Source organism: Gigantopelta aegis, chromosome 3, assembly GCF_016097555.1.
Source record: "Gigantopelta aegis isolate Gae_Host chromosome 3, Gae_host_genome, whole genome shotgun sequence".
NCBI lineage: Eukaryota > Metazoa > Mollusca > Gastropoda > Neomphalida > Peltospiridae > Gigantopelta > Gigantopelta aegis.
In genome coordinates this window covers 34,932,451-34,945,585 of record NC_054701.1, presented here as the reverse complement: position 1 = coordinate 34,945,585, position 13,135 = coordinate 34,932,451, and the positions used below count along the sequence as shown (strand labels likewise).

At 34.8% G+C, this 13,135-nt stretch overlaps 1 protein-coding gene across 2 annotated transcripts in view; it reads right to left on the bottom strand.

Moving 5' to 3' along the window:
* Positions 1-13,135, bottom strand: part of LOC121367934 (calcium-dependent secretion activator 1-like) — a 72,320-nt gene that overhangs the window by 35,118 nt on the left and 24,067 nt on the right. The window contains exons 2-4 of one of the 2 annotated variants that reach the window (XM_041492393.1): positions 7,051-7,131; positions 3,651-3,817; positions 890-983 (exon numbers count right to left, since the gene is read on the bottom strand). In XM_041492393.1, coding sequence (XP_041348327.1) covers positions 890-983; positions 3,651-3,817; positions 7,051-7,131 — 342 coding nt within the window. The remainder of the gene's footprint in view (positions 1-889; positions 984-3,650; positions 3,818-7,050; positions 7,132-13,135) is intronic. The other variant, XM_041492394.1, reaches the window with a different exon arrangement.

Here is a 13,135-nt window from a genome sequence, read left to right as displayed (position 1 = left end):
AATTTCAATTTATATTCTGCAAATGAGTAAACAACTTATATTCTATGTGCAATTAAACCTATTATATATATGGAGCAAAAAGTATCAGATTCCATAATTCAAGATGAAATGCAGACTTTTTTCCTGCTTTAAATTATAGATGACACAAGTTCCTTCTCTCCTCAGTAGTCATATATTTGTTCTCTTATTTTGAAATATCAATGTCTTATTACACGAAATTATTGTCTATGTTATGGACAAGTATCTCTGTTAGTAGATTAAAGGAAAACCCGAGACTATAATAGCCACCTTTTCCAGTAATACTGGACACCCAAGGTCAAACAACAAACAGAGCCAATATTTATAGAGTTCTGTTTCTGACAGCATTTTTCTATCATGAAAGACTTAAAGTAGGATTAATCAATATAGTTCAGAGAGATTTCCAGACCCAGTAAAATATGCATCAGTTTAAACAGTCTACAAAATAAGTAATTTTAAAAATTGTATTAAATTGGTCTGATTTTGACAACCCACTTATCAAGAAACTAATGGGAGTCTGCATGCATAATATGCAAGGCCTTATTGACAGTTTCTTATTGTTCCGATCGCTTGTTCTCTGGAACTGCACTGCCAACCATCTTCTTTGTACTTATCTGATGCTGCACTTCCCAAAGATCTTTTTGTGCTCTGGTCCAGTCAACAAAATATTACGTACAAAGATAAAGTCCATAAATACAACATCAATAGATGTGGCCATATTTGTAACATAGAAATGGATATATAAATGCCATCTGTATGTATAGCCTCAGGTATGAGGGTTGGCTAAATACATAGCGGTCATACTTTTTAGTGTAATGCCATCACACCCTATCAAGCTAGTAATATTATGAATACAGAGCAAAACCATTACCTCCAGTGTAAATGATAGCACCACATCCAATTTGGAAAGCCCTGGTTCATTATCCTCATTGATGTCCAGTTTAGACAGGGAAGAATGTTGAGTCCTAAGACAAAAATCATACTTAATAACAAAATACATAATATTCCATATATTCTGAAAAAAAAAAAACAAAAAAAAAAACCCAACCCAAAAATGTTTAAAATTTTTCAAAATATTCTTTTCATGAAAATAATTAATTTAAAGAAAATGTATCCTGAATAACATGCAAAGCAGCAATACATTCAGATATCAATTCAATTTTCATCCACTAATAATGACTATAATATCCATAATAGTTGAGCTGTAAGTTATTACCTCATGGAAGCATTTTGTCAAGTTATATGGACTGCTATGATTAAATTAAACAAGAGTACCGGTGAGGTACACAATATGCGTATCCAAAGTAGGTTGTGGTGACCTAGTTATGATATGAAATATACCATCATCCCAAATTGTACTTCCACATAAGGTTTGATGATCTTATATGAACTGATAAGGAAGATATGGTCCGAACCAGGATTTTCTTCAATGTGGAAGTAATGCATTAAAAGCAGGTCACTGTAATTTAGTTATTGTACACAACACACACACACCCAATCCCATGTTGTACTTGCATTCAAAGTTTGATGATCCTATATGAATTGTCAGGAAAAATATGACTCGCACTAGGATAACATTTTGTTTTCAAAAATTTGATTAGTGGTATTTCTACTCAAAAACTCTGAAACTTGTGTAGCGAAATGCGACGTGATACTGAACAAAATGTTTCCTGTAGATATTAAAATTACAGAGTGATTATAAAGTTACGACCTGTCAAAGACTGTTTTATGAAAAGAATGGGAAAGAAAAGTCTCAAATCCTAAGCACATATACTGAGGGACAAAAGAAACGTTACATGTGTATATTATGATATAGATTTAATATATTTCAATTCATTATTATAAAATAAAATGATGTTGCAATCGGGGATGACAAGACAAGTTAGTCACTGTCATGTCAGCGCAAAGCTACGTTACCAAAGTTGTTTCATCAAAACCACTAGTTCACAAAGTCAATAACAGGTGAATGATACCATGTTGTTGATTACAACCTGGCATCAGCGACGAATAGACACTATCAGGCGGTTGATCCTTTCCATGAGGATATGCTGCAACTCCTGCCGCAAAGCTTTCATAAGTTTTGCCAATGTTTCTGGTTGCTGACGTCGTCTCCTCACTTATCTGCCTAACTGGTTCCACAGATACTCTATCAGGGAAAGATCGGGTCAGGGAGCCGGCCATGGTAACAATCCACATTCTGTTGATGGATGAAGTCGATGTTAATGTTTGTGACATGGGCGCGAGCGTTGTCCTGCTAGAATGTTAGCTGCCATAAAAGGTAACACGTGTGGAATTAGGATTTGATCTCGATAACGCCAAGTGTTTAGTGTTCCATTGACGAACACAAGTTCTGTGCGACTGTTTCTTATAATCCCGCCCCACACCACAATGCTTCCACCCTCAAAACGATCGTGACTCAAGACACAAGGGTCCGAATATCTCCGACCACTTCTGCGATATACTCAGACGCGGTCGTCAGCATGACGTAGAGTAAACCGAGACTCGTCTGGAAACAAGACTTCCTGCCAGTCACGAATCTCCATCGCAGGTGATGTCGTGACCACTCCAGACATTGTTGGTGGTGACATTGAGTCAGCATAGGTCATCGGTAGGGTCTTCTTGTGCGTAGGCTAGCTTCAGCCAAACAACGACATACAGTTCTACGAGAAATCCTGTGCAGACCAGGGATCACAGATGCAGTATGTGAAGGCGTTTCGAACTGATTACGCATATGCCATAACCAGATGAATTTGTCATGTCTCAGTGTGGTTACCCTAGATCTACCAGTCAGCAGTAGTGTTGGTCGTCAAATATTGCTGCCATGGCCTGGAAATGATGATCCTCACCATGTGATATCGTCAGCAACGTCTACCTGCTTTGCACCAGCCTGCAACATACCAATTGCTTATTCCCTGATACTGTTGTCAAGACGCAGAATTGTTGTATGGTTTCTTTGAAAAGGAATTTGATGTTTTTTTTGTTTGAAGGTATCCTAGCAAGAATTTCTACCAAAATGGCAATCAAAATTGGATGCACGTGCACGATGAATGTCATGAAACCCACGTGTGCATCTTTCCCAGTTAGCGCTACCCCTATTGATTGTGAATTCAGGTTGCCATGTCTATTTCATGCAGATAAGGAAAAAGTAATAAATCTCTTTTTTTATTGAAAATGCTAAAATATTTCACTAATTTACTGGGGTAACGTTTCTTTTGTCCATCAGTATATATAAATTTTAGATATGTAGATCAGGGAACATCAAAGTATTATGTAAAAGCTTAATACAGATCTGGGACTTAATTCACAAAGTTCTTTGAAGCAACTTTGCGCTGTCCTTACATTGCATTGCGAGGTTGCACAGTTGCATAAGTTTAGTGAATCAGACCCTTGGAGAACTGTGCTTATACTTTAGCAAAGTCGCAATTTGCATGGGTGTGATTTTATTAAAGCATTGAGTCTAGATTTTAAAGTTTTATTGATTCTTTTGCAATTCAGCTATCAAATTCAAAATGCAGTACTACTTGTTGTTTTTTTAATTACTGGGCTTAACATATGAAAAGAGGCAAGACATTAAAATATTAGCTTTTTTTCTGACGGGTGTATTTAATATAATTGCTAGATAATAAACTTACCGGTTATACCTTTTTCCAAGTTTGTGGATAGATATTTTGTTCTCCGTTCCTCCCTTTGACACAGGCAAGCTCTCCAGGTTGGCCATGAGCAGATTGATGGAAGATTTCAGCTCATCCACGTACATACTTTCCATTTCTTTGACAACAAACTTTGGATGACGACGAGTCTATAATTGTCAAATAATTTAAAATAATGCTTTAGCTTAAATCTTAATCAGTCATCTGACACAAACAAAAACCCATATTAATCAAACTTTTAAATAATACATTGATATAAGCCCTTGCAATTTGCATCAACATTCAGCAATGCAGATATAAAAGCTTAAGTAGAATTAATTAAATTAGGGTCATTTGTTTTGGTAATGCAACTTCTGGGAAAGATATTAAGTAGATATATATCAGGCCCTAATCTTACCAGTGAAATGAGGGTTTTCTATGCCAAAGTTATTAGTAGTAGTGAGAAGTTGAAGTCGCCATAATATTTTGGACCTAATATGATTTCAAAAACAAAATTACACAACAAATGTCTGATGGCATAGCTCACTTGGCACCTTGTCGCTGTATGTTGGACTATGTTTTTACTTTGGCACCAGACTGTACATGAACGTATGTCGTGCCAGTCAAGTGTTGTTAATCCCCTGCCATATTCATGTCAGTAATGCCAGAAAATACTAATTAATACTTTCATTTTAACACAACGACACATTATTAACTACTTAATAATATAACTTTTTTAGTAAAACATACAACTGTTTTGTTTAAATTTTATTATCAGAAGTAGTATTTTATATCAAAATATTATGATTAGAACAAAGTGTATAATTCAGAATTTTTCCGATTGAATGAGGAACAGGGCAAAATGTTACAAAATGTAGCGATAAATGTTCACTTTGCCTATTTTTTATCACACTTCTTTCCGTTCTTCTTGGAAGGGAGAAGTCACTTCTCTTTTTCAATTCTAGATTAGGGCCTATATATATATATATATATATATATATATATATATATATATATATATATATATATATATATAATGATATACACAGTGAAACCTCTCAAAACTGCACCCTCTATAAGCTGGAATTCCCTCAAAACCAGATGTTTTCACAGTACAAAACAGAACCTCTCTAAACTGATGCCCCTTAAAACCAGACAATTTATTTAGTGTTATGGGTTTAGAGAGGGTTCACTGTAAGTATGTAAATTACAAATTCCAAGGCAATTTTCTGCATTGACCGGAATAACTCTACAATTCAACAACATATACAGACGTTACAGACGTTACAGACACACACATACACACACACACACACACACACACACACACACACACACAAATGGGGCATACCAGGGACTTGGTAATTTTTAAAACAAACTGGAGACATTTTTAATTAAATGGTTTTTCCCAATCCATTTGCAGTTATTCAAAGTGATTGGTGTTCTGAATGATTGAGTATCCTCATTTTATTAAATTTATAATATACTCTTCAAAAAAACCGAAACTTGACATTGGTAAAAATAATGCTATTGGATTATTTTTACAGAATCAAAGACACGGTACAACACCACTCAAAGTGTTAATAACAGGCCAAGTTCAGGTCGTCCCAGAGTAATCACCGCCACTTAAAATCGAACATCCGGGTGTTTCATCTTTGACATCGAACCACAACAGCAACAACTACAGCGACACAAATCCCTGGACTACGCACAATTTCTTACCAGACAGTTTGTAATCGGCTGAGGGAGGGAGGAATTTTCCCTAGAAGACCAGTGCGACATAACGTTTTTTGACCCCACATCATTTAGTGGAGTGTCTGCAGTGGTGCCAGCAGAGGATGAGATGGACACGTGTCAGGTGGAGGACTACTTTGTTCTCAGATGAGTCTCGTTTTCTTTTATCACATGCTAATGGATGCACACACGTCTATAGACGTCGAGGGGAACGTTATGCTCCATGCAACAAGTCGACCGTTTTGGTGGTGGCAGTGTCATGGTGTGGGCAGGGATCAATCATGGTGGTAGGATGGCTCTTTTGCATGTGGCAGGTGCACTCATGGGCATCAGATATCGAGACAAGATCCTGCAGCATCATGTCATTCTGCACATGAACATCAGCGGTTGAATGTTTCAGCATGACAATGCCAGACCACATGCTGCACATGATAGTCAGGAGTTTTTGCAGTGCCATAATGTCCAGACATTACCTTGGCCTGCCCGTTCACTGGATTTAAACCCAATAGAATATCTATGGGATGCACTGGATCAGAGCTGTGCAGGAGTTATCTATCACCTCAGACACTTCCACAACTTCTTACGGCACTGCAGCATGAGTGGCAGAACATTCCACAACGTGTTGTACAGAGTAATCCCCTTCCCATGGCATCTTGATCTTTGGTTGCTTGTATTATGTCCGACAGGTTTTTTTTAAATTAAACTATGAAAATCAATGTCATTTCTTTTTTTGAAGAGTATATGTAGAGCACACACACACACACACACACACACACACACACACACAGACAGACCTTATAATATTTATTCATCATAAATTGCATCCATAACAAGTCAATCAATAGATTTGTGGGCATGATGCCAATTAAGTGTTGAATGTGCTTTGCAATCAACTATTCTAATTTTATTACAAATTAGGCATAACATTTTGTTAGGACAAGTTACACATGCTGAATAAACCGACTCTTAATGTGAAAGATAACAGACACCCGACATCAGCTATGTAGTGTTTTGTTTGTTACTAAAAATACAGCAGCTATTGCAGCCCTTTAAATTGTTATTATATTCAGCTAAGCTGATGTAAAAGCAGAGATAAAAGTGGCCGCCAAGTTATTAGTGGCAGCATTATTCATAACACAGAGGTTTCAAGGGCGGTTATAAAAACAGACAAAACCACATAACACACAAAACACCCACCCCAAAAAAACTTCATACAAATAGATGAATAATAAGCAGTGTGATTTCTGGTTTATTACTATTTCTTTTAAAATGACATGAACATTATTAAATTACTATTATTAATATTGCAAAGGTGTCAAATTACAACACAGAAACTTGGCAAACCTGCAGCTGTCACCAAAAATACATGTAGATGAATAATAGCCAGTGTGATTTTTATATCACAAAAAAACATATGACACAAGCACAACAGCACACTACCTACTCAATAATAGGGGTACATGTATGTATGTAACTAACTAACTACATGAATTGCTCAGGACTTACCCGTGCCATGGTTTCAACTAACTGTAACCATCTATCACCAAAAATAATAACCAGCATGCTTTTTATATCACAAAAAAACCAATGACATAAGCACAATAGCACACACAATAATAGGGGTACATGTATGTAAATAACTACGGTACACGAACTGCTCTGAACTCACCCGTGCCATGGTTTCAACTAACTGTAACCGTCCATCAAGCTCTCTTCGTACTTGGGCAGCTTGCTCATCAGCATTATCCAACTATAATAAATAAAGAGACATGATTTCTTGTTATCTTCATGTGAACGTTTACATGGAAACACTTTAATACATTGTATATACAAATAAACAACACTACCTGAGACTTTAGGTAATACTTGTGCTCATTATGGTTTTCAATTTAAAATATAAATATGAATAATCTGAATAAAATTAAAGTTTAACTGAACAAGACCATTAAACTTTGTTTTGTTTACAATATCACTAGTCACCGATTACTGGATGTCAAGCATTTGATAATTCTGACATGTTGTATTAAGAAAAAAACGTTATATTAATAACTCTCTTCATCAACTGCAGTAATAATACAATTCTTTAAAATATATGTGTATACTACTTACACAAAATGCTACTTTTATTTTATGCAGCTTCAATACATGTATGTGTACAGAAATTACAAATGAGCATTTCCAAACTGTAACAAAATGTTTTGTTAATATTTCACAATATTGGTACCTGTAACATGGATTACATGCAGGGTTTCTGCCAGAGGGTACAGAGGGATCTGGGAAATCAATTTATACAGATGACAGTAGGAGAACTGCTGTTAACAAGAGTACTGGTGAGATACATGATACGCCCGTCAGGTGTTTGATGGAAAACCATATGATGTTCATAATATAGACAAATTATTTGATTTATCTGCAACACAGAGACCTAGTAATTGTATGTGACACACCACCATCCCAAGTTGAAAGTAGGTCACAGTGACCTAATAATACTATGTGACACATCACCATCCCATGTTGTTCCTACATGTGAGGTTTGATGGTTCTGTATGCATCTTTATTACCTTTTAGATAAATTTCATGCGTTTTGATTGGTCAATAGCTAATCCATACCAAAGGTACACAGTGTCATTTTCCGGGTCAATACAGAATTTGGGCACCAATACAAAATTTGCACGTGACTTCCGCTTTGTAAGTTCTGCAGAAATGGTTATCGTTTTGTTTTTTCACTCTCGCACCTCAGCTCTTAAACTAGAAAATACGTATTGAATTCTGTTTGAAAGAGATTGCGATTTATGGCAAGTGTTTTTTTATTACTTTATTATTTTTAAATACATACTTTCTTGAACATGTTATAACCAAAAAATATAGATTTTCGCATACTCATGCTACTGCATTGTAAATTTAATGGCGGGAACTATTACTGTGTAGGTGACCGAACTATAACAAAACTATTTCTTTGAAAAACGCATGACATGCATTCTTTGGAATGTTATACGGGTAAGTATAGGTTGATAAATATCTATGTGCCCGAGTGTAATCAGTTGTTTGGTAGTTTTCCGTGTAATAATTTTTATTTATAAATTGACAAGACCCGTGTCATTAAGGTGATAAGAGTTGCCCCCCTTTGTTTACAAATCGTCTGCGTTTGACAGCTCGCTTCAATGGCGAATAAGAATATTAATAAAAAAATGTTCTATTTATTAACATTTTCTGCATTAATAACAGAAGTTGAACATTTCATACATATTAAATCAACTTGGATAATTCACTTAAATTAATAATTAAAGATAAAAATGTTTGTAGTTAAACCTAGATTAGTGATTTGTATTACCCTGATAAAAGTAGAAATATTTTCAGTTAGTGTTATAGCATTTTAATTTGTATAGTATTATCTGGTAAATGGCATATCTTAGTGTATAAATAGTTTTTTAAAAATGTTAGTATATTTCTAAAATTCATATAAAGCTGCATTCCTTTAAAAAATTATATTTTTGTGTTTTATTTGAAATTTTATCTTATAAAAATATTTTAAACCTTAAAAATCTTTGTGTGATTTGTTCAAAATGTTTGAAAAAGATCTAAAAGGTAATAAATTCGTTACGCAGTTTTTGCCAGGGCGTACTGGATTGTACGCCCTGGTAAAAACCGCGTAACTAATAGTATGCAAAATATGGTCCAGACAAGGATTTACTGTTATGTGCAGTAGACCATGAAAAGTAGGTCACAGTGACCTAGTAATAGTACACGACACAACACCATCTCAAGTTGTTCCTACATGTGAGGTCTGATTGTCCTGTATGCATCTGTATGTAAGATATGTTCCGAACAAGAAAAATTTAACAGACGGACAGACAACGCCGTACCTAATACGGCCCATCATAGACGGGTGTATAAAAATGTGTCAAAGTGCATGAATTGCTGTATCCAATTTCAAAGCATTTAAAATATATAACCACCTGGTAGGGGCATAGTTGTCTGGGTTTCTTTATTATTATTACATGCCCTCAAATTATTTTCTGGCAGAATGCCTGACATGGTTATGTTTTTTGTTCTGACTTGGCTATAACGGTTTCTTACGGCCTATTTTACCATTGTCTGACACCTGATAAAACATGCACTTATTCATTCCTCCTGCCCACATACTTTTCAAATACCTTATTTTTTATTTATTTTTCAATTTACAGCAATCAAGTATTCTAAAAATGTATTAATTATATATTACATTAGTGCACAACAAATTACTGCAAATGTCTACTATTCAGTATCAACCAAGGTTACTTGTACAAACTGCGGACTGCCTTTTATAAATTGGCTGCTAGACAATTATGCTGACAATTTTATGCAGTTCTGGGCGATTACTATATAGCTCGGCGAATATTGAATTCTGAAGTCAATTTAGAAAATATTACATCAGTTGAACAATATGCTAAAAATAGTCCCATTATGCCATAACCAGTTTGTGGTGGAAATCTACTTTGAATTAAACAATTGCATGCAACGTGGGCAAAATTGCCTTATTTAGAAAAGCTATTTAGAAATGAGATTGCATATTTACAAGTTTTCTTTACAGTCAGTAACCAATAGGTTACAATCGTAATAATTATGCAGGAAAAAAAATATTTTTTACAATCTCCAGAGGGACTTGACTACAGTTAGACCTTAATAATCTGGACTCCAGTAGTCCGGAAACCTTGCCTTATGGACAGCCAAGACAGAAAATGAACATTTTACTCCGTATGTGTTCATTAAAAAAAATTCAGCTTCTGGAACTGGACAGCCATTATCCAAAACAAAGTGTAAAAACTCAAGACAATTTTCTTTGGGTTGGAACATAATTTCTCACAAGAGATCATTTAATTAGAAACAAAACTATAACTTGCTCCAAATTCATTTAACAATGGCCAATCAATACCAGAAGACAACTAACACATACCAAAATGGTGGCAAAAGGTCTCACACCTCAGAGTTTGTTTAGTTGTACGTTTCCTTGTATTTGCTGGTAAAGCCTGGTTCGATAAAATCTCTACTAGGACACCAACCAATGCAGATCGACTCGGACCAAAGAAAATTTAATGGGAATATGGTCGCAGATGGTCTTTCCAAAGCAGACCATCTCCGACAATACTGCCCTAAGTTTTCTTTGGTCTGTGTTGGTCTGCAAACTGCAACACATTTAAGAATTATGCAGGGACAGCATATTTTCTAGTTTGTCCACTAGCCATAGTTTATAAAATGTACTGAGTTGTTGTCTAAGAAATGTTACTTTCCTTCTACTTGTAATAAAAAAGGTTATATGAGAATTCTATGCAAACTATTGGAGTGGACTGTCAACTGACTTGCACTAACATGTACAGATACAAGTACCAATCAGCTGACACATTAATTTCTTTTGTGTTGCAGGGAAATAGAAAGACAATGACCTCAATCCACAAAGCAGGTGTTTTAACATTTATTTACCCAAGATTTTGTCGTCATGACCCCATGTCCGATGAAATTGGAAATATTAGTGTGATTTAATTATAATTGAGATATTGTTTTCAGGTGACCGATTGATACAGTACACCACTGTTAAATTAATATTGGTATGACCTACATCCCATTGTATTTGATCAAAATACATCAAAATGATTTGACAAACAGACATAATTAAATATATATATATATATATATATATATATATATATATATATATATATATATATATATATATATATATATATATAGGTAATTTTTAGCAAAGAAATTGGGAATTTCCAGTGCCACTTTCTTTTGGAAAGGGGCCTATGTTCAGACCCACTCAACGTCTGTATAAATCCCTGGTTTAAGCATTGTAAGTACGTATAGTTACACAAGTATAAGTCATATCAGGGTTTTTGCTAGAAGGTAGAATGGGTATGGGGCCACACCCAAATGTTTTGCCGATTTTTTTTTTTGAAGTTAACCTTTTGACAAAATAAATTACTCTTATTATTACTGTATGATTTTCTTAACCCTAACCCAAAACATAACCCATTTTCTTTCTGGGGAGAGGCCCCCATTATCCCCATGTCGACTGTGGTTCCATTCAATTCCATAATACCTCAAAATTTCTTTCTGGCAGAAAAACTGCATATATGTCAAAAACAGACTATAAATTTGCCATCATGAAAATTGATTCTTTTTTAAGTTAATTACAATGCATTTGTGAGCAAAAGAAATAAGTAAGCACCCAACACACTTACAATTTCTATGTTTACATATAAATATGCAACTGTGAAATGAAAATAACGGGAAATGAAAATAACGGGAAATGACTTATTGATTACTCATTTATGTACATGTATCATCACTTTGGTAGTTTTGTGAGATAACATATTCACTCTGGTTGTTTCGATTAATGGTACACACCAATGAAGACACCAGAAGAGAAATCATTATCCTGAATGTATTTCAAATCACTGCCATGAAGTTAATATTCCAAATCTGATGAAGATGTAAATTTTTATGATCATCCAAAGATTGCTTTTTTGCACAACAGTTGTAAATATTATTTATAGCAGACTTGAGATTGATTTTAAGCCATTAAGATCAGCTATGACATTTGGTATCTAGAAAGATGTAAAAATAGTAGAGATAAATTTAAAAGGAAAAGCCTGAAATAAAATAAATAGCGGACATTCAATGCTGTTTAAAAAAAAAAAAAAAAAAAAAAAAAAAAGAAAGTGATAAGGTATAGCAGGTACAATTTAGGTTAAAATACAAAAAATATGCAGTTAAGAAACCTGACGGAAAAAACTTGGTAACTACCAGTTATAAATAACAATTAAAACTGAAACCCTTTGTTCCTCCAATATATTATCCCCCCCCCCCCCCCCCCCACCCACACTAGTTGTAAGAGAAGAATGCAAGCAACATTTCTTAATGTTTAATCAGTGGCTAAACGTAGTTTAATCAAAGAACAAACCTGTAACCATCACATAGGCTATTATTACTATTAGTTAACAGCAAGGAAGCTTTAAAAAAAATTTCCATAATCAAGGTCTAGAGAATTAGTCGGAATAAGAAATAATTGGTCACCCACCCTTTTAATTCACCAGTGTTGATGAAACAAGGCCTGATGTAATGACACCACTGGAACACATTGATTTATTAATTCTCAGCTATTGGATGTCAAATATTTGATGATCCTGACATACAGTCTTAAAGAGGAAACCTGCTACATTTTCCCATTAGTTGTAAGGGATCTTTTATATATGTACTTTCCCAAAGACAGAACAGTACATACCGTTCGTGGTGCACTAGTTGGGTCCAAAAACCCAACCAGAGAATAGGTCCACTGAGGTGATTCGTGATCTTATGATGCAAGCACCTCTGGTAAGCAGTTTACAGAATACAGGTTTAGCAGCAAATATACATTATGGATTCTATTTAGTACATTTTTCTATATGCTGTACCGGTATATCAGAAAGATCTCCATCACATACAAAATAAATGTAGTCTCTGCAAGAACTGTAATTGGTTTCAGATAATGAACTTGGCTGAACAGTGCATCTAAAAATAAAACATTCCAACTGACTGCTACATCCCAGTATGTGAAAGCATGCCTGAAATTAAGGAAAACTTGTCTGCCTGAAATGGGTATTACTTTAATTTGACTCACTTGCGCAGACTTTGATTACAGTTTATTTTCACATTACAGCTTATTTCAGTGCCTTTTCTGCCATTTAACTGTATATCAATGGGTCAGCCAGACAGACGAACAACAGAAAACAATT